At 32.1% G+C, this 23,501-nt stretch overlaps 1 protein-coding gene and 1 long non-coding RNA gene across 3 annotated transcripts; both read left to right on the top strand.

The window, feature by feature from the left end:
* Positions 1-2,406: 2,406 nt before the first annotated feature.
* On the top strand, positions 2,407-22,366 carry LOC143256080 (uncharacterized). Its single transcript, XR_013030993.1, has 2 exons — positions 2,407-2,652; positions 15,651-22,366. It is a non-coding gene; the product is annotated as an uncharacterized LOC143256080 (long non-coding RNA).
* On the top strand, positions 2,628-6,512 carry LOC143256079 (proline-rich nuclear receptor coactivator 2-like). 2 transcript variants are annotated; one of them, XM_076512754.1, is made up of 2 exons: positions 2,659-2,794; positions 3,870-6,512. In XM_076512754.1, exons 1-2 carry the CDS (start codon positions 2,776-2,778, stop codon positions 4,064-4,066), a joined length of 216 nt encoding a protein of 71 aa, XP_076368869.1. In that variant the 5' UTR covers positions 2,659-2,775; the 3' UTR covers positions 4,067-6,512. The 2 variants fall into 2 exon arrangements, with proteins under 2 accessions (XP_076368867.1, XP_076368869.1); XM_076512752.1 differs by having other exon boundaries at positions 2,628-6,512.
* Positions 22,367-23,501: the final 1,135 nt, after the last annotated feature.

Genomic DNA, 23,501 nt, shown 5'->3' with positions numbered 1-23,501 from the left:
CAAGCAGTTATTGATGCTCACGGGGGGCATACTTGTTACTGACGTTGAGTGACGTTAAACTTCACCTAGTGAGCGTGGACTTCGCCTTTGCAGACTTTGGATGTTCAGCAGTGAATGTGCAAAGTTTCACACATGTCATACAGAACTACCCGGAATAAACTTGTTAACAATTTGTCCCATATTTTGCCTTTTGCGTTTCTTTTTTTTGAAGAGTAGAGATTTCTGATATGATTATACATCTCAAAATGTTATCGGTTTATGTTTCTAATATAACATTGTAAACTTAATACTGTACGTGTAATATAACGATCTCAATGTTTATTTGCTTTTACGTTCAATATTCTGAATGTCAGTCCTACGGAAGTGTGGCTTTTCGCAAGATAGGATGAAACCATTCATTTTAACTACCTTTCCTCCAAAATAATTTACAAGACAGATAATTGTAATAACTTTTCAAAAACAATAATATAATTCAGATACATGTTAAAAAAACAACACAAACATTATTTTAAATGTTCACAATAGTATTACATGTATGTATATGTGTGTATGATACATTGACTTTATTTTTCATCACTGTCTTACTGAATTCTTAAATGCTTGTGATTAAGTTATGTCATATGGTTATGCAAGCTCTAGACTAAGAGTTTGTATCAGTAACATGTATTGCGGTAGAAGTTTTGGTAATATCAGTGTATTTTGACCTAACACCACAAGTATTTTCATCAAGCCTTTGTTGAAAAAAGTCATTGTTGTCTCACCACATATAAAAGTTTTTGTTTGTTTTTTTAAAGATAAACAAATGTCTGAGAAAGAAAAACTTATTTCATTAACAATGAAGCTTCAAACATTTTGTTTTTCTTTATTTTGAATAACGGATACTTGATGTTCTGACAGCAAAAAGCAAAATACGTTTGGTATTAAAGGTGAATTTTCAACAAATTTAATAATTGCCTTAGAAACTGTACTTAGTTCGGTATAATTCCTGTGTGGTTGCCATATTTTTAAACACTTTAGTTTTTGAGTAAAAAATGAAACAAAATATGCGGATCCTCGAACTCAAGTTCTTCTCGGTCTGTCGACTGTTTCCGTAACGTTTTACAACTGTGACGTAATAGTTGCCAAACACGCTTCGTTGCGCGCCGACCATTGTGTTCCTTTCAGTGCTTGTGTTTTATGTAAATCTATCGGTGTTTTTTTCGGAGTACATACTTTGTGAGAATAGGAAGAACTGGACTCCTTCACACTATGCAAAGCTTTGTCAAGATCACTTTGAACGCTCATGTTTTGTGTCGGATCCCACTGTTTTGGATTCTGCAGGTTTCAAGCCAGGCTGGTTGAGACTGAAAAAACCATCAGCAGTTGACAGGATCGTTCCCACCATCTTTCCTCGTGTGGAGCTGAGGACTGATCTCAGCCTGCAGCGTACAGGTTCAACCCCTCTGAAGCCATCCCTTGCCATCACGAAAAGAACAACTTAAAGGTATGTGTGCAGTATAAAGCGATAAACAATAACTAGTATAATATAATAATTTAAAAAGTACAAGTTTTTGAAGAATGTAATTAAACATACACATTTCACATTCATGAGCGTGTTTTGCATTTGTGGCACCTGAAAGTCAGTGAAACCTTGATTTCCTAGTCTAGACAGTGGACAAATCTATCCCAAATAGAGTATATTCCAAGTTTAAAAGCTGGTAGATCATTCTGTAGATGTTTTTGTATCATTTTTACATATGGAAAAGCTTGAAGAATACCATTTTTAAATTTAACATTTCAAGATAAATTGAAATAAGACTATGTCTTGAACATTTTGAAGTAATCAAGTACATGTTATGCATAAAAAAAAACATTGTAGACTTGTAAACAATCAAATATAAACTCCATAAGATATTTCCATAACTCATCAGAATAAAATTAACCTTAATACAGTACTTTGACATTGTCATATAAAATATAAATCTCATAAAGTATGTTGCTTTAATATATAATCTTATTTCTTCAGTATTACTCACAGTTCCGCTACTCTTGCTCGTGGAACTGTCCTCATAACTAGAACTTGTCTGATCTGTGTCAAAAGTAACTGTTCAAGGTTCGTTCAGAGTAGGTTCAAATTGATATAGCGCTACTCGACATTGTTCAGAACACAAAGTCAAAACAGACTCCGCCTCTGTTTCTCCGTATGCACTGGCCATGTTTATTTACATTCAACGCAGTGGCGTTGGCGGTTTGTTTGGCAACTATTACGTCACAGTACTTTTCCTAGCGGCAAACGTAAAAACTAAAACATTCGGATTGCCGCTCGAAAGGGCTCTTTCTCCACCATGTTCTATGTTTCATTTATCAGCACATATGTTTTATAAAAAATGTGAACCAGCAAAATTAATCAGTATGAGTAGTTCTTTTGACTGCAAAGTTTTCTTTTTTTTGTAAAATTCACCTTTAAAAAAAACAAAAGCGACATGTACGTAAATCACGCTAACTCGTCAACTCCTTTTCAATAAAACAAATTTTTACTGTATCAGTGTTTTAAGATTAACACGTCTTTTGAACTAACGTTTTACAAGTACAATTGTCATTGGCTAATAACTTCACGTGACGACGCTCTTCTTGATGATAGCAAAGAATACGTTGTTTAAGTGACGCTCGAAGGTGGGTTGTGCTGTTGTGTGGAGGAGAAGTTCGTTTGTTTGATTTCTTGTATATTATAAACTTTTAATAATACGGAAAATTGAGTAGAAAGAAACTCTATATGTTTTGAGAGGAAGGGATTTTATGCAAAAAAAAGAGAGAGGTGAGTTTACGGTTTTAAAGTTGCAATATCTACTTCATCGAATTCACGGTGTACTTCTGATTAGCAAGGCTACGCCTAAGCTTCGACAGACCTTTATTGCTATTTCACTCCGAGTGAAACTTTGAGTATCGTCGCCATATTGGACAGTTTTATGTCGATAGAAGAAACAACTTTTTTACTCTTAACTAAGTCACTTGTAACTTGCTGATAGTGTTATAACTTGCATAGTTTCAAGTTCAACATCTGAAGACAGATTTTAAAGACTACGCGATATTATTGTCGGATGTGGTTTTAAGAACCTATAGTAGGCCACCCAAGTCACAGTAATACTAGAATATAATAGGTAGTACGAGTAGAAACGTTAAGCCTATTACAGCTTTATGTGTTGTCGTAGACAAATTTATGCTTAAGTCAGTTAAGGCTATTGATTCCAGTAAGATCCGTCACATTAATGATTAAAAAAAAAAAAACTTTACATTTTGAGTTGTAATTTTGATGGAAGTTTTGTAATCCGTAATATTTCTAATGTAATTTGTTCAAAATTAAACCTAAGTGTAGTTTAAGTCTAAATAATTAAACGAAAATTAATACTAATAACACTACTGATACGAACCTATTTCATTAAGTTCATTATTTTATAAAGTTAATCTTAATAAAAACAATTAGATTATAATTAATCAGTAGGCTAAGTCAGTGTGATTTTGGTTCAGTATGGCTAAGAGATTTGGGTTTAAGCCAATTGTAAATCCTCATAATGAAGAGGACAATGACACACATGTTGGAATTTCCATTTATGGAATGGTAACACCACCAAGACTAGATAAAAAAGGTAAAAGAGGATGGAATGCATGTTGTAAAAGGGAAAAATTGAAGAATGATACACCACCAAAACTTCTTTCATTTATGAAACCCAGATCAAAAAGTGCAAATAATTATAAATACCAAACAAAGTGTGCACAGCAAAGCATTGATAACTCCTTAAATGGATTTGAAAATTCAAACAGTTTGCTTACCAGTTCATTAAGAATGTCACCAAACAGAGCAGATACATTAATTGGCTTTAATCATTATGCAGGGGCTAAATTCAGTGAGCCACCATCGCCAGCTGAACTGCCACAGCCACCAACACGCTGGATGGAGAGGATTAGATCAGATAAGCTTCCATTTTATAACATAAGTTCCAAACGCTATTTGTCATTTGAAGATACATGTGGAGGCAGTTGTCTAGATATGACTAATCACTTGAAAGTTCTCCTGAAAGTACAAGCTTGATGGCCTGTTAATTTATGATGGCAGTTTGTTTTAAATCACCCTGCCATTTATACTACACTTGTACAAAAGATTTTATAATATACATTAAACAGAATAATGGTATTCGTGGTATTTTGCAGTTGTTTGCTTGTACATAAGCTAGATAGCCTGTAAGATTTGCTTTTAACTGTCAAGACAGTGGTTAGGTCAGTAAGAGATTTTGAACTGTATATATCAAAACAGAATTTTGCATTGGTTTCAAATTTAATATTAGTTACTTTCAAATTGTACGGAATCCATATACATAAATATAATCAAATATTCTAATAGTTTCCTAGAGATGTATACTAAGCAATACAAAAGCTGTTATGATTTTAACCACTGTCTTGTTCATTTGTTCTCCAAAAACAACTAACTGATCTTGTATAGTATCATGGTAAATATCTTGCAAGTTTCAATGCATTTTATACTATAGGTATTTGTATTAAGTGGGAGGGTGTTTATTGGAAAGACTGCATCTTGAATTTCATTTTTCTCTTCCTGTGTATGAATGCATAACAGTTTTCTTCAAAGTAAAGAATGACAATTCTAGTTGTTTAATATTTTGATTGAAAGCTTGCAACATTTGACAGGTTTTTTTTGGGGGGGTTTCCTTTAAAAAATTCAAATATAATTTTGGAAATAGTTTCAAATCAGTGTAAAATTGTGGGAAAAAAAATTGAATAATTTGTTCACTTACTGATTTGTGGTTTAATTAAATAGAATTTTTCAGTACACAGAGTTGAAATGCACATGATACTAAGACAGGTTCAGTTTCTTAAATAATTTTAAGATATTTGTAGATTTCTATTAAGATTTCATGTTTTGTGAACAGGGTTAAATTAATATGTTGCTAAAAATAATTTCTTTTTTAAGTATGTAATAGGGATTTTACAGTCTTAAACTATTGAAGTATTTGTGTTTTTGTTTTTAATTTAATTTTTAACACTGTATGTCGTAGGTAATCCATAGATAAAAATGTTAAAAAATTGTAAAGTGTAATGAATCATTAAATCCAAAATTTTCAAAATAGATAAAACATTTATTATCAGACTGTAGGGGTTACATTAAAAACAATTATTTACCGGATGATTCCTTTGTTATAAAAAGCATTTGAATTAAAATATATTACAAAATGTATAGATCGGTCCATATCAACAGTTGTTACGTTTCAGCTTTGCTTTTCAAAACTGAGGATAAAAAATAATTCTCATGATGGATTTCATTTTACTTTGTTTTAAATATGTATATTTTTTTAAGACAAGAAATGTTTTCCATTTAATATTGTCAGTGAATGTACAGTAAGTATTTTAGTTACTGTAATATATAAAATCAAACCTGTCATTATAAGAATCTTAGAATGTTAAGTTATGCTAGAGCAGTAGAATTAAACCCTGTTTTATGAAATATTTAGATCTTATAAGAGGGCTTTTCCTTGGGACCAAACCTGGCAATTTCAGACAAGCCTAACTGAATTTTTTTCTGTTATCCTAAAGTCAAAGGTGCCAATATATATATGGGCATTGGCCTTCACTAAAGGAAAAGCCCTTTGTTTGAAATCAAGTTTTAACTTTTAAGCATTAAGGTGTTTCTGTTTATATTTGCTATTCAGGAAATGTTCATTACCCTACAGTTCAATTGTAAAATGACAAATCTGCCTGCTTATAAAATATATATTATGTACTTAGAGTAAGTTAAGTAAAATGTGACGTGGTGATTTTGGTGGCTTCATGTAAATATGTCTAGTCACAAAGACATAGTTTTTTAAAAAAGTTGTAAATACGTCAGATGTTATTTTTATTGGTCCACATGAGTTAAAAACTATTGCTGTTAATGGTATGGGGTTGACCTTGCTGTGATATTTTTGTTTGTGTACGCATGTATGAGCATTGCATTGTCTCAATTTTCCAGTGATTTAACATATTTACACTGGTAGCAGCTTTATAGCTCAACCCCTATTAAACCAAGTGCAACTGCAGCATTTACTGAGAGACCATGGCCTGTGGAAATGCATGGTAATGGATAGGAATTCCTAAAGGACTTGGGCAGGATTCAGTCAGCTTGGTGTGTGTATTTTGAACAACGTATGTTTTAGTCCAACATTCCACGTGACTAGCCTTACAGGACGCATGAAATCATTGGATCAGCACACAGGATACCCACTTTATGCCCTATGGAATGTTAATATACTGGATCTAAGAGGAAGAACTTACCATAATTTTTTCACAGATCCATTTCCTCTCTATTAAACTTATTAAAAGATCTGGCAAGACTAATGAACCTGAAAAAAGGTTTAGCTGAAGTATTGTCATGAATTATTTGTAATCCACCTTATTTTGGAAAACCACAACGATATCTAGTGGAAGCTGAATTTGTTTTCCTGTCTCTTGAACAAAAAATATCTATTTTCCTGTTTTCCTTCCCAAAATATTTCCTCTTTAAAAACTTTCTTGAAACCAAAGAAAATTCAGTATTGAGTTTATTCAACTTTCCCATTTCCTTCTTATACCTCCTTCCCATTTCTTCCGGGTCCTTTTTAGGACCCACAAATCCTACAAAAGAGAATGCCATTATGTGCACACTATTTGTTGCTTATATGTGTAGATAGTTATAAGAAAGGACTTAAAATTATTTTTTATAACTTTATTTTTCAGTTCAAATGCAAATTGGATAAAGGTTTATTTAACAGGTGTAACTCCCAAGCACGAAGAGTTTTGTACTAGCACTGTGTAAATGTTTAAGATGCACACTGTAAGATATAAGTGGTTATTAGTGTGAAATTTTGTAAATATGCAGCAATGATGGTTTGCAAGTAATAATTCTATATCATCTAAAGCTGGGCAGTGAAGTTGAAATAATCACCTCATCAAATTAGTGTTTTGAATTTTTCCAGTTATTCCAATTGTCAAACTAGTACCATTGATTTCTCATTATTTTCAGTTGATTTAAGATTGTTCATCTGAATCATGAAACTAATCAACTAACCAAAATTGGCCTTTATACAATAATTACTGTCTTCATTTTTTAATTATTAGAGTAATTAAAGTAGCTATTACTCATACCATTATACTTGTACGCAATTAAGGAAAGTACAGGGTGTTCGGAAAGTCACTGTGCACTTGTATATTTATTAACAGACATGTTTCAATATAGAATACAGGAGGTAAATATGAATGACAATTATAAACAATGTTGAAAGTGACATCTGTTGGTATCAATACAGGCCTGAATCCTTCTGATTTTGTTTCTAAACACTGCTATCAGTTGCTGGCTTGAAATAGACTGAATAAAATATGATTACAAAACTAGTCGTCATAAGTTAATATAACTAGCAACTGTTTGAGTTACCTCGTATGTGTGTGTGTGTGTGTGTGTGTGTGTGTATATATCGTAGTTAATAACTGTGTAGTTTTAAGTTAATGAATTTCTTATCTGTTACAAGCTACACAAATTACTTAAAGATTAACTAACAATAATGAGATGTTAATAGTCATTCTGTATTAGCTAAAAATATTGTTGATTGCAAAATAACTGTTTCAGAAATTATTAGATAATGAGTAATAACTAATTGTGTAATGTCCTTGTGTCAGTAACTTGTTTATATCAACAATGCTCTAGTTTATTTTGGACTAGATATGACTGAATAGGAAACACTAAAAAAAAGCTGTTGTTTTAAGTTTGTTTTATTAAGTTCTCAACATCCATGTGTCTTTCTACTTTTCTTCTGGCCTGTAAGATAAAAGGTAAACATTTTAGCAGGACTGCCAATGGGGGATTACCCCCTTGATCACAAGGCATCAGGGGGGCCTGCACTAAAGCTCTTCAAATTGACTTTTCATAGTGCAATAATAAACTTTGCCATGAGAAAGGCTCAAAGTTGTGTTTTGTATTTTAACTGAGATTATGGGGTCCCATATTTAAATGATTACTTTCAGGTGAAAAATATCTTAGCAGTCGTGCATTTTAATTCTTTTTCTCTAAATGTATATCTATATCAACATCTTGTTTTATATTTCTTATAGTTATAAAGTTAATTCATATTTCTAACTGATGGAATTAGAAAAACATGGCATTTGTAACTAGTTTTTTTCATATTAACATGATTTTAATATTTGTTATAATACTTTTTCAATTCCCACTTCAAGAATCATTTTCATCACTTCAAAAAGGTCTGTTATCACACGTTTTCCTGCCACTTAGTAAATATTTTCCTAAGGTGCACATGACTTTGTATTCACAGTAAGAAGAATCTGTTTTATCACATGATATCACTTAGAACAAGTATTAATTTTATTCAGTTTTAGTGGTGTTGTGAAAATTTGTAGGTAACTCTCAGAACATTATTAATCAAATTTTGAATTTGCCATAGGTTTTGTACTATTTTGGCTTTATAAATTTTTATTAATATTAAAAGTGATTTAATTCTAAATTATTGTACCTGAAGAAGTGTAACATTGAATAATGGTTAGTTCATTAAAAGAGCTGAAACTAAGATTAATTTCATGAGAATGATGAATTATTCAGTATTTTTGGTAAAGATAAAATTAGAATATAATTTTAATTACTAGGTTGGTTGACAAGTACCTAATGTTTTTATTTAATCACAAAATTGAATACAAAATTGTTTGTACTATTAAAAAATGTTGGTTTTTATTCAAACATACAGAATTAATATTGTTTCATGTGAAGAAACTACTGTTTAAGCATTAGGGTTTGTTAACTGAAACTGTAGATATATATTTGACATCAATTTTGAAGTTGTTGATTGTTCAATAGGGACTGATAGAGGCTATAGAATGTTTAAGATGAAATACTTTTAAATTATGTATGTTAAATTGGCATTAAAATAATGTTTACAGGTTTATAGACAGGTAAGAAATTATAAAGCAGTTTATGAAAAATGGGAATAGCTGAAAATATAATTCAAGGTAGTAAGAACAGTTTTCTACTGAATACAATTAACAGTTGCAAAGCTGTATATCTTAAGCTTCATTTGCTATTCAGATAGAATGAAATACTGATTGAGTAAACCAGTAATACTGTTGATTATCTAACTGCTTGGTTATTAAAATAGAAGTATACTTAAATCAGGTATACTTATCTTTGAAATACTAAAAGCATTTCCTCTTTGGGAGTGGACTTATTCTGTCGACAAAACTCGAATTCCTGAATGTTTCTGCAATGCATTTTGTGTCCTCGCTATCCATTCTTATGTTTTTCATGACTCACAGCCCAAGTATCAGGGTACTTTACATAAGCTCTTCTTTCAGGCCATAATTTATATTGTCTTAAGTTGCTTCTCTAATATATCATTGTAACAAATGCCCATAAAAACTGCAAAACTGAAAATTTTTATGTATCTCTGCATGGACCCAACACATCTTCATGCTATATTTGGTGAAGATCCATTGATGGGGATGGTAAAAATGCCCATGTAAAATATAAAACTGAAAATTTGTATCTGTCTCTCCATGAATCTCCACACCAATATTGGTGAAATTCATCCACATCCTGAAAACAAGTTATAAGGACAGACAACAGACAGTACTGTTTATTCATATAGATTTTTTGTTTTCCTTAAACTAACCCTGTATTCATACATTTTATATTCCTCTTCTGAAAATTTTGCCTTCAGTTTCATTTCTGGAAAAGGAGAGGTTTTTTGTTTTTATTTTTGACCCATTGTCATTGTTTTGCCCTATACAATATGATTTGTCTTATTTAAAACATTTTGCTGCACCATTATTAGCTATTCTATTTATCTTAATTTTTTAATACTTCCTTTCAACAGCCATTATCTATGAGCTTATTAGCAGGAGGCACTTATTTTCCTTTGAAACCTTTGCCCATCAGGGTATGTTGCAAGTATTTATATTTTAATCAGCTTATCTCCATGTGTACTATTTTTGGCTTTAAAGTCCCTTGTTAATATTGATTAACAAATAAATTCCTACTTCATTCAGTATATACAAGTATTTTAACTTATTTTGTGTTCAGAAGAAGCTTACCAGAAAGAGTTGAATACTTTTAGAACCTCATTTTACTTTCACATTTCATTTCCTTCCATATACCTTTGTATGTTCTGCAGTGGTTGACACTTGTACATTTTTGTGTAACATGTGCAAGTAAGGTATGTCTTTATGACATACTGCTCTGTTTAACTACTACTTTTGGACTATTTTAATTTGTGGAGTTGTGTCGAGTCAGATTTCAGTTCAATTTTGTATTCATCTTCCTGTTTTGGCTTTTTCAGTTTCTCTTTGATTTTGGATTTTTAAAGTTTGAACATTTTTCTTAAGGACATGTTGAAATTGTATTTCATATTTCTTCAAGGTTTTACTAATCTCTTTGTGGTACAAAGACAACAGGAGACTGAAGGTGGGTCTTATATCTATCCTATCTCATTTGTTATCAATATATTCCTATCTTCTAGGTGGGACCTGTAATCATTTTATTAAAGATCTTTTATCAAGGTTATTCTGGGTAATGAGTTGGGATTTCAGACATTGATTACACACATGAGTTCATTGTTTTTGAAAATATTTTTTGCATTGTGGAAAGATTTATTAGTTTATGGCCATCCCTTTTCAGTCTAGCTTTATCACACTGTGTTTTTACACATATAGGGAAATTGTTAACTGGTTATCTTTACACACTCAGTATTGATGTCATTACATGAATCATTAGAGGATTCTCTCTTTGTAGTTACTTCACACTGGATTGACATCTCAGTAAACCTTTTTTTTTTTTTTTTCTGGGATGGATTGCTCATAAGTTCAAGTCTTAGCTGATGCTACTTAACATCTTGTACACCCAAGATTTCATATTAACATTCCAAAGGAAACCTTTACATGTTTCCTTTTGCTTTAAAATTCCTTGAGGTTTGGGTATTCATGCTTTATCATCTGCCAAACAATTCTTTGATTTGAGATTGATAATGTTCTTTAGATGGTAATTCTTATGAATCATTCGTAATGTGATATTTCCCCTTAGTGGAGTCTTGTACCTATTGTCCATTGGAATTTCTCCTGTTCATAATTACTTTTAAATGTGGCTTATTCATGAGTTTTCCCCTCCCACATTTTTCTTTGAAACTGGAACTTTTCAAAAATATTTAATCATCTTTCATGTCTGTAGTTTTCTTAGACACCCTATTTTTATATTCTGTTGGATCTTGGACCATTAAATGATATCAGGAGCTTCTGCTCTTGTTACACTACTGCTGTGTTTTAGTACTTCCAGATAATTGGACTGCAGCAGCATATGTGAACAGACTGAATCTCACAGCTTTTGTACACCTTGGTTTCTATTCTACATTGGTACATTTGTATCATATCTTTCTCCAAGCTGATATTTCATTGGCTGTGCTAACAGTTTGGTTTTTCTGTGTTTGATGTACTTGCAACAACATTAAATCACCTTCTGATGCTTTTTCTGGTTTCCAATTGTGGGTCCAGTTTTGAATCTATCTCTGGAAATTATTTTTTGCTATGCCTATTCTTCTCATCCTCTTTATCAAGTATTAACCAAATGCAGATAATTGCATTCTTATTGCCCTATTCTGGCTTGCTAAACTGTAATTTTCACTCCAACGTTTTTAGAAGGACTCAGTTTCATTAAGCTTGTGGTACATTTTCATTAATGGCATCTGTTATACACAGTTTACCACTGGATGTTGAGTGTCCATCTTTTAGTGAAAGTGGCTTCTCTTTTTGAGTATTTGAAATGTTACAACATTCTTACAGGTGTTTGTCTTAACAGAAAACATTCTTAATGGTCAGTCCTTAGTTGGTGCCTGTAGAATGTTTTTTTTTTTTTTTTGTCTTTCTCCTTAACAGCTTGTTACTATTTTGTCATGTCCCTTGTTTATAAAATGGGGTTTGTCTGCTTCTGTTAGAGGCTGCAGTCTCCTGAGGTTTCAGTTTGGTCGTAAGTTGCCCAGTTCTTCCTTTTTAAACTTAACAATCCACTCACTCTTCCACATTTTTCTGAAGATGTATTTTATTATGTTAATTGTTTTAAGGAGGTTTTTCACCTATGTTCCTTGGAATTTTTTTTTCTTTTCAGGAAGGCTCAGTCCTTATACCCTGATAGCCTTCCTGTCAGTTACTTTGGCTGTGAGAGAGCATCAACACTTTTCTTTCCTATTCTGTTGCATGTTTTGACTAACTCTGATTTTCCATGTGAAGAATGTATTCTGTATTTGTTCCAATACTGAAAGATCAAGATCTTTTCAAGGGAATCAGTGTAAGTTATTTATACTTTGTGACATTTCTTGTTACATCTGTGTTAATGTTGGCTTGTGTAGATGATTCATCCTACTTATCTTGATATAGCTGTCCATCTTTGGCATTATACTGTACCCTTGAATGAAGATCTTGCAAGTCAGCACAGGGGAGAAAATTGAAGTTTTTATTCCATGTGCCACTTGTTATTTTTCAAGCTCTATGGAATCTGCATCCTGCAAGATTATGTATATTCTGACCAATAACCATTGTTAATTGTTTTTAAGGTATTTAGGATTGTGAACTAATTTTGACCTTAAAACAAGTAATACAGAACAAGAAATAATGATAATATACTCTTCAAAAAAAAGAAACGAAAAAGGGATATTTTTGTTATTTTAAAGAGAAAATATGTAATAACGTTACAAGCTCAGAGTATGTGATGTTACACGTGTTAAGGCACTGATTGTCAGACCAAAATGACAATAAAAGTTGTGCACTTTGAAAACGGAGGAAAACATCGGATTTTTCGCCAAAACGCATGCGTGTTCAATAAATTTGTTTGAGAGATCTGCATGTTCTGCAAGTGCAACATGTGCAAAATCCCTATAAAAGTGACGGGTTCTTGGTTTCCATAGGTCAGTGTTAAGCCACCGACACGCAATACAGTTATGCCAAGACTGACAGAAGCACAATGCAACAACGCCATTGGTCGCTTGGAAGCAGGCGAATCTCGATCAGATGTTGCCAGAGCTGTGAATGTCCACCCAAGCACCATCACAAGGCTATGGAATCATCACCAACAACATGGATCAACTTGTGACCGCCCACGATCTGGCAGACCCTGTGTGCCTGCACAAGATTGATGTTGACACCTTCGGTGGACCACCACTGCGACACTACTGAGGGAATACCAGGGCTGCGAGGGATTTCGATCAGACGTACGCAACCATCGACAAGATTCTTAGGCCCCATGTGCAACCCATCATGGTAAGCGTCAACGACGTTTTTCAACATGCCAACGCCCGTCCTCACACAGCCCGACTCACCATTGTCTTCTCGAGACACCACAACATCAACGTTCTTCCCTGGCCCTCCAGATCACCAGATTTAAACCCCATCGAACATCTTTGGGACGAGTTGAACTGACGTCTGCGACGGCGACAACCTCAACCGCAGACTCTACCTCAGCTTGCAGCAGCTTTGCAGGATGAGTAGACAGCCATTCCACAGGATGTGATTCGTCATCTCATCACTTCCATGGGCAGGAGATGCCAAGCAGTTATTGATGCTCACAGGGGGGCATACTCATTATTGACGTGACGTTAAACTTCAACTAGTGAGCGTGGACTTTGTCTTTGCAGACTTTGGATGTTCAGCAGTGAATGTACAAAGTTTCACACATGTCATACAGAACTACCCGGAATAAACTTGTTAACAATATGTCTCAAATTTTGCCTTTTGCGTTTCTTTTTTTGAAGAGTATATATTCTTTCATATTGAGGGTGCAGATAGCCTAGTTGCTTTGCACCATAAAACACCAAACCAACCAACCAACTTTCATATTGAGAAGTTATTTATAGTAGTTCACTCAGTTAGGGCTCTCAAATATTCTTTATCCTCTGCATTTATCCTAGACTAAATTCCACTTTCCATGGTAGAGACCCTGAGAGGATGTTGCCAGCTGGTTGCTAATGCCTTGACAGGTATGTTTCTTACCTTCATGTGCATGTTCTTGTGTAGTATTACAGATAGTGAAAATGGGACCACCACATGCTCTAGATATTTTGGCTCCAATCAGGATGGGAATCATCTGTGTTTATTTCTGTTTACAAGAAGACTGCTTTTGTCTTTCTCCAGTTGTGTCTGAACCTCTATTAATATTGCCTGGTTATATGACTCAAAATCTATTTTTGTTATGGATGAACAGGGATTACTGCTTCTGTAGTATGTTTTTGTATAATATTTGTATGGAGAAATCCTCAAAGAACCTTCTGCTGCAGGAGCAAGACAGTATTCCTCCTATTTGTATATACTACCAGCTGTATCTGATGCTGGATTAACAATGGGGCACATGCACCAGGGAGTCCCACAAAACACAAATTGTTACAAGAAATTCATTAATTTTTTAATGAATGATGACAAGTGACGTGAAATTATTTTTAAATTAACCTTTTACATTTTATACAATTTGCAATGAAAAACTGAACATTAATAACATAGTCAGTTATTATTTATGGTATTTGACTGACAAGTGTATCTCATAGGTATCTTTCAAAATGATCATGACTATGGGGTAACAAAGACTGGTAATTTTGTTATCATTTTTCTGTTGAAATAGATATTCTGTGAGCATTAAATATAGATGAGATTATGTCAATTTGCAGCAACCAAAGTTTGGAAATAATTAGTTGGGTGAATAAGAAAAAACTGAATTATTATATGTTCAGTTGTAATAAATTCAGTATTAAACATTGTTTTTATTATTGTAATATATAAAGACCTTACAAAAATTTAGCTCAGTATAACATGGATTTTTCCATAAGTTGTGTCCCAGAGTTGTAGAACAGTTAAATGTGGCTGCATCTTATTGGCTTAACTGGCTCAATACATCATCACTGTTTACACAGTCTATCACTTTATCTGAATGAGAGTGCTGTGAGCAATGAGAACATTGCCTTCTTCCTCAGTGACCTTCAGATCCACTCTCTCAAAAACGTCTGATCTGCTACAACTTGTTCCTCCTCAAATTCAGTCATGTGAATTATACTATAATTCTGCTTTGCTACAATTTTTTTTATAATTTATTATATTTCTGCCCTGTATTTCATAGTTTAAAATTCTGTTTCTTTTCACATTTCATCACCTTTACAATGTGAATATCCGAGCTTTCAGTATTTCAAAGTCAAGTCTACCAGATATGAATTTTATGTTGTTAGAATTGTAATGAATTTCTAAAAGATACTTTCCTCTTTCTCCTTGTAACTTGGTTTTCATCACATGTGCAAAATATCATTAAAATCCAAATTATAGTGTGAAAAGATCTTATGCAATAAATTATGTGGAAAGTGGGAAAATTATGACTGAATGATACATGTGTAAAGGATGCTAGGAAATTTGGGTCACCTGTTTTGTTCACAGTAGGAGTTCAAACTCAATTAAGGAAAGGGTTTCAATATTTTATAGGTGATTATTTAAAGTTCAATTTGATTATAGAGATGCAAATATTTACATGGTAATTTAAAAATTTAATAAACATAAAAAAACTGCTTCAGCTATTTTGTATTTTCAACTTAAGTATAATGATTTCAAGCCTTTAAACACCTAATTTTCTTTTCCAGATTCTCCCAATGTTCAAAGTACCCATTCTGTTTTTTATGATGAAAGGGTGTATGTTTTACCTTTTTAAGATTATCATTTTCAGCAGACACCTTTATAATGACAAACTGATTGATGCAGGTGTAGCAGGTTTCATTAGAATAACAAAAATCTTGGAAATGAGAAACCTTGTTATGTGTATCAAACATAAACACACAATAAACCTAAATTCCTAGGTGAGTATATTATTATTTATTAAATATTCATTAACTACCATATGATATTTCACCATGTTGTCTTGATTTGTTACTCATTTGTTCCCTTTTCTTACTCTTGTCCTTAAAATTACCTGTTTTTTACTTGATATGCTATTGGAATGTGTTTTGCAAATGCAGTCTACAATAGGCTGTTTTAGTTTTATTGTTCATAACTGATTTACTTTTGAAGTTAACAGAGCCTTATTAAATAATTAATAAAGAAACTTTTTTTCACTTGTAAATCAAGTTATAAAAAAAATCCAGAACATGGGTTAGTGTAAAATTGACTGAACTTTATATCATGAATTATTTTAGCCTATTAAGAAAACTTGCTATTTCTCACTGTGACCATATTTAGCCTTTTTCTATTTAACCTGTCTTTACACGGTTTTCATATTATTTTAGGATTAGTTAATAAGAAGCAAAAATACCCATCCACAGTGATAGTTAATCTATGAATTTAAATTATTTTATAGACTTTAGAAAAGTTGTGTTGTACTTTTGGTTACACTTGGAGCCAAAGCTCCAAGCTACCCAAACCACTCGCTGTGAAAAGGAATTGAGTACTGTAATCATTCAAAGAGCTGCTTTACAATAATGCACAGTAAATCTACACTATTATCTAAATTATGCTGCATTTTCAAATGTGATAAGTTCATAACAGTTTAATGTAAAGCATCCTGCTTATTAGTATAATAAAATTTGGCATCAACATCATTCATCCTTGTTCCCCTGTAATTTGAAAAGTGAATGTTGGGGTTTATCAAACATTACACGGGACACAACTGCTGTAAATGGACAAATCCTCAGGCAATGTGGTTCATAATATATAAGTTCCTGCAAAAAAAGTTGTGAAAATTTACAATGAAAAAATAAATATAAAACTCTAGTGTTATCACCAAGCAGATTTTTACCTTTCTTTTTCCTACAGTGAATATTAATAACTGATGTAGTTTTCAATATTTTAGGTCTTACCATTTAGGTTTTTTTTTAAATGATAGCTACCATGCTTCATTACAAACAATACCTTCTAAATTGTTAAAATAAGGATGTCCTAAATTACCACAACATTGTTTTGGATGGTCATGTGGTCTTCCTTATGATTTACAAAATGGATATCAACACTGTTCATTACTAACTGAATAACCAGAGGTTAGACACACAATTGTTTGATATGAAACATGAATAATATAGAAATGCTATACATTATGTACTGAGTAGTTTTTATATGTCATGAAAGAGATTGCTGTAAGTTTTAATGCACTATACATTATTATATGATGTCCTTGAATGGTTAAAAAGATTTTAACTTCATTGCTGTTTATGAAACTAGTGAAAAGTCTGTTTATTACATTTGGCATCTTTATAATGTTGAACCTGAAACCTGAAGTTAAATTTTTTTTTAACCCCATTGAGAAGTAAAATTTCATTTTATTAACAGTAAGACAAACTTACTTGTAACCTGTTTAATTTAATTTTATCTTTTGAGTTCAAATTTGGATTTTATGAAGAAATAAACATTAAATCATCATTCAACAAATTTAGCCAGATTATCCCACACGAGTGTAATGTCAACTATTTTTAAATGTATCTTGGGATGATTGGTATAAGTATTAACACTCTTACTAATAGTCATCTTCAGGTTAACAAAAAGTTTTTTTTAAGTTCCATATTTTCCATGTAGAGGTGAAAAAATATCAGTGTTTTCGGTATCACCATTGAATAATTTTTGGTAATTTGTTACTATCTTGTGCTGAGTTATTCTAAGAGAGTGATGATTTTACTGTTAAGTATTGTATAATTAGGAATGCCTGGGGTTTAAAAAATACTGTGATATATGGGCTGCCTCATTTAATTATATATAGTCATAGTATATGATCTGTTTGTCTGATGAAAAGGTTCTCATACAACATGTAGCATTAAAGACCACTTCCTTTTGGCACCAGCCTAATGATTTTGGTTATTGATTTTCTCCTTACTTTGAATCATTAAAACTGAAAATTTAAAAGGTTTGCTAAACATAAGCTGTTTATCCAATTGATTATCCACTTGAACTTTGATGATCAATTGAAATTACTTTTAGCCAGTTCCTCAAAACAACTTGTGGCACCAGACAGATGGACATCTCTGCTTTATGTATGTTGATAATTGTTGACCATCCTTAATAAGAAAAAAAAATTACATTGAAGTGACATCTGAGTGTGAAGTATTTCGAGGTTTTGTTATTACTGAGAAGACATTTTAAATACTCAGAATAGTTAAGGATAATGTGTTATAATAAAGTGTCATTTATTATAATAATTAATACATGAAAAAACTGTTAACATAAGTCTTGTAAGTTGTTCATAAAGAGTACACTCTGTGAACTTTTAACCAAGGTCAAACCACATCATTTGTTGTTAATAAAGTTTGGTTATATACATGCCATGCAGCCAGCCTTGATAGTAAGTAAGAGGTCTCAAAGGCTTGTGTAGTGTGGTTGATATAGGGTTATATATTATTTTGCACTTTCATTTACATATTGCTTAACTGTTATATACAGGTAAACGAAAATTATCTAAATTTAGAGTGAAACATGTTACTGTAGATATGTCATAAACTGTTATTAACATATTTTTATTTCAAGGCTCCAAAGTGTAAGTCTAAAGGCTTATTATACTAAAAACTGGGTTCAGATATCCATTGTGGGCACAGCACAGATACCCATACAATAGCTTTGTGTTTAACAAGAAACAAAATTTTCACATTTTGTACTGATAATTCTGAAGACCACACACACATTTAGAAAAGCTAAAAATTAAAGGGCGTTAAAAGGAGTGATAGTGCAAATTAGATATAGCACATCCAAACCTTTCTGCAGCCATATGTGTAAAGGTGGTGCTCACAACAAAAATCAAAATAAATAAATACAATACATCAATAGGGAGAAGAAAGCAAAATTGTCCTTGCAGTTAGCATTTCAGCCTGCAGTATGATGTTTGAACACAAATACAAAGATGTTAGTATTACTGTACTTAGCTTCAATCCTTCTATGTGGATCATCGGTGGTTCTAAGACAAGTGACACAGTCGTAGGTAGAGAAGATCATACAACTACCACTTTATTAATCTACTTGTACAAGATGAAATGTCCAATAAGTACTTCCCCTACAATAAATGTTAGATTTTTATTGTGCATATTATAATTTTGTTTAAATCACTATTTTCAAATTTGTATATTTATTTTCTCCATGAATCAATTTAAAGTCAATTTGTATACTTGTATAATAATAATAATAATAATAATAACTGTATGTTACTATAAATTTAAAATCCTTGAGAAGCTGCGAGTGTACAACTTTTGAGTGGATTATTTATATTTTGTCTAACTTTATTACAACGTTCCAACCAGAAAAATGCTGGTTTTTTCAATTAACTATAATCAAAATATTTATTAATGAACATGTCATATTAGTTAATAAAAAATGTAGAATGATTAGGGAACAGTAATGAAAAAAGTTATTTCAGGATCTGATATATATCTACATGCACTGGGGGACAAACATTCTTACTGAATTTTGTGTATGTGAATAGAATGCATCAGACATGCAGAAAATAATAATGTAGCTGAACTGAAAGTATGTTTGCTTCTGATCATTCAATTTTGGTAAAGATAATTACGTTAACTAATGTAGAGCCCAGTTATCTTACCTCAAGGCTGTCATCACTCAATTAACTGTAATAACTAAAATATGTAGTTAATTGTAATAATATCTAAAACTAAATGTATAAATCTTTATAACTATAAAAACAACAACAACATAAATGCTGGGCTGGACTAGTTTTTGCTGAAATATCAAAGATAAAAGAAAAAGATAATTGTTTTAGTTCTGAAATTATTCTGTGGTCAGATATAGAGGATACTTTCAGTAAAATGTTCAGAACTTGAAAAACCATGTTTTTAGAACAATGAAAACATAATGAAGTGTAGAGTACCTTATCACTGCAGGTTAACAAGAATGGAATACAGTGAATTTTTTGACAATGAAAGAAGTGTATAATAAGGAACCTAAACTTGTGATTGCTATAAAGAAACCATATGAGGATGCAACAGAACTGGCAAGTCAAGCATAAAAACATGACTTTACATCACTGACCAAATAATTTCTATAGCCAGAAAAGTAAAAAACAAAACAAAATACTAACTGGCAAAAAAACATGAAAAGGAGTCTCAAAACTGTTGTATAAACACTACGGAAGCCATTTGGAATCTCTTAAGCCAGTGTTTCCCATCTTGAGTGGTGATATCCCTTAGTCAATTTTTTAAAATTTCTGGGGGAAAGACAGTAAAGATTTACAGGTTTCAAAGTTATGTTCTTTAAAATGAAATTAAGAAATAGCAGGTTTTCTTTCAACATGTTTCACCAAAGAAATCTTTATGGAGGTGTGTTTGTGACAAGCAATGTCCATTTCAGTGCTTCTCATCTGTTATTGAGCCTCTCTCTCTTGGGCCACTTTCAGTACTTGTATAAAAAAATTTAGGAGGAGGTACAAGTGCTGACTTTTTTTGAAGGAAGTACTGCAGCAAAAAGAAATTAGGTAACACTAGCCTAAGCTGTCCTTAGGAAGATTTTGAATCATTACAAAAGTTGGAAAGTGTGCAATATTATTGCATTGCTAAATAAAAGCCTCATTTGATTTGCTACAGCGACTCAAGACTACCTGTTAAGTATAATTTTTTAAAAATCAATTCATACCCACACTTGTGGCATACATGTAAAGTTGAACCACACTAACTTCTTAAAACTAGCCCTAGGCTTTGATATCTTTAAGTTATTAAATATATCTTTTTGGGTGTATAAAATATCAAATACTTGATTTTTGTACCATTATTTTGACAAAGCCTCTTGTACCCATGTTCACACCTCATTCAAGACTGTTTTAAAGTAATCAAAATCATAGATGAGGATAGCAGTGAAGTGTGGCTATTGACTGAAATATCACTTCTAATGATAACCTTTAAAGCTATTCTATGAATAGATAAATACACATTGGGTAAAACACTGGACAAACTGTTATACAACTCAACAGAATGGAGAGACTGAATTCTGACATCAGATATAAAACATGATGGTGCTGTCTGTCAAAAATATGTTAACTCCTAATGTGTGATAAACATGGGTCTAATTATATGCTTAAATTTTAACCTCAGTCAGTACACCTGGGGTCCATATGATCCTGTATACATTTAATGATCATAATGTTGAAGCTGTGATTTAGAGGTTGAAAAGTTAGCATACTGGTTTCTCATAGCATTGTGTAGATAAAATGTAAGCACGACAGAGTAGCATAAGTACATAGTGTGTGATTTATTATTACAAAATATGAAATTTACTTGTATACTATTTCTTATATTTAGGCAAAAACTTGTCATTGTTGACATGCATGTTTTGATAATTTAGGACCACTTCTCTGATTGACATCTTGCAATTAAAACTAATAAAATATTGGATAAAGAAACATTTTTCGAATATGTAACAAAAATTGCCAAATTGCATGAAAATGTGCTTGGAGTCAAACTACATCAAACTTTGTCAGAGTTAAACTAATGCAAAACTTATTCTGAATGAACATAGTGTTTCTTATATTTTTTACCAGTCATTTTACAAACACTGTGTGGAGTGATCAGTGCAGACAGTTTCCACATCCTGTACAGGTTTAATGGATTTTCCTGTCTCTGTTTCTTGGGCAAATATGATGTTTTTTGTTGCTGGAATACTGACCAACATGCTGTCTTGTGTAAAACAATCCCAGATCAATAAAGGCAGATTTTATGCCTTTCTTCATTGCATGGGGATTCTGAAGTAGGTTGTGCACATTATTTCGCTTCAGGAGAGACCTAAATATGTAATCACTTTATCATAATGGATAACCTCTGTGAGTCCATACACAGAACGTCTGATGGAGAAAAAGAGCTCTAAATCTGTATATTACTTTGGGTCAGCACAGACCCCATGCAATTTTTTATTTACAGAAATTGTACAACTACAAAATATTCAAAGTTTTGCTCTTTTTGTGTCAGAGGATGATAATGTGAAAATTACATAAAAATAAAACTGGTCAATGAAAAAATATTTATTGTCAGGGTCCATCTAGACCCAAGGAGTACTGATGAAGGTTAGCCACTTCACCATTTTCTAACTTGTGCTTGTAAATGGTTTTGAAATTTAATGTACTTATGGATGACTCATTATAAACTGTGTATATGACATGTATTTTAGTTTAACAAGGTGAATAATTCTCTTGTATTATGTATTGAACTTAATATTAATTTTTAAATACTGGTAGTTCACAGTGCCTTGTGTGTTTCAGCAACAGTCTGTTTATAATTAAATATTTTTTTTCAGTCTCTAGTGTAATAAATGGCAACTTCTTAAAATTGTTTTTGTGATCTACCTTAACTGAACAACTATCATGTTATTTAAATAAACTAGATATTCATCTGAAGAACTGTTTCTTTTATGTGAATGCTGATGTTAGTTCTATCTTTGAGCAGTACAATGATGTTGGAATGGGTCAAGGTCATTAAAAGACAACTAAGAAAGGTCTAGAAGTATGTCCTGCCATTATTCTGTACAGTGAAAGATATTTGTTGACAACTTTTGATTAACGGTTTTGTTAGTGTATCTTATTTACCATGTCGAAGTTTTACATGAGTATTTCTATTTATTTGATATTGTTATAGTTACAAGCTGGGAGGAATGCCACTTCACTTTTCACTATGGGTTCAGTTGGGGTAACTGAGATTGCAAATACAAAATAACCACTTGAAACGGTATATCCATGATTATACTAAATTTTATCCAACAGCCTCGACCCCGAAGTTGTCACTCGCAGAAAATACAGCTCACATTACCAGATTGAATTACACGACAAACAAGCTGCTAGTGAATACAACCCGTGAAGAATTACTTTTATCTTACCTAATCTTACTTTATTTAACTTAGTAATTTTCTAATTTTACACATTTTAATTAGTTTTAATAAGAATAAATAATACACATGAAAAACAAGAAATATCGATCTGTTTCAAAAATGTCACAAACTGTTCTGCTTCCTCTTTACCTCACGACAAGATATATGATAGCATTATCTAGAAACATGAGTTTTCTTCTTAAATGATTTATGCTCGACTAGATAACATTCCAGTATTGTATGCCCTTACAAGTAAATACTGTCATACAAAGATGTTAATTTCATTGGTTTAAATTGCTAACAAGGTCTCTATGGTTATTTCTGCAGCTGAAAGGAATCATACTTCCAGATTATTAAATAACAAACACAACAACAATCAATTACGCACAGCATTTTCAAAGGACTGTTCACAGGATGTTTGAAATAATAAAAACAGAACCCACTTTCCATAGCAACCTCCTCTTCTATATGGTAAAATCCTTGATGTAACATTATATTTGCTTAACCTGAAAGTTACAGTCTTTGAAATCCTCATACATCCAGTGAATGTAGCATTTAAATACAAATTATGTAATGTAAACAAGATTTTATTGGTTCCTTTACAGTTCATCATATTAATAAAGAAATCTGACAATTTTTACAAGTAGCTGAAGTCATAGTGTACA

The sequence above is a fragment of the Tachypleus tridentatus genome, chromosome 7 (assembly GCF_004210375.1).
Source record: "Tachypleus tridentatus isolate NWPU-2018 chromosome 7, ASM421037v1, whole genome shotgun sequence".
NCBI classification, from domain to species: domain Eukaryota; kingdom Metazoa; phylum Arthropoda; class Merostomata; order Xiphosura; family Limulidae; genus Tachypleus; species Tachypleus tridentatus.
The sequence above is the reverse complement of the archived record's forward strand: the minus strand, read 5'-3'. Positions and strand labels throughout refer to the sequence as shown.

Bases quoted from the DNA above. Each gene is read 5' to 3' on its own strand.
- LOC143256079 (XM_076512752.1), top strand. From the start codon at position 3,506: ATGGCTAAGAGATTTGGGTTTAAGCCAATTGTAAATCCTCATAATGAA.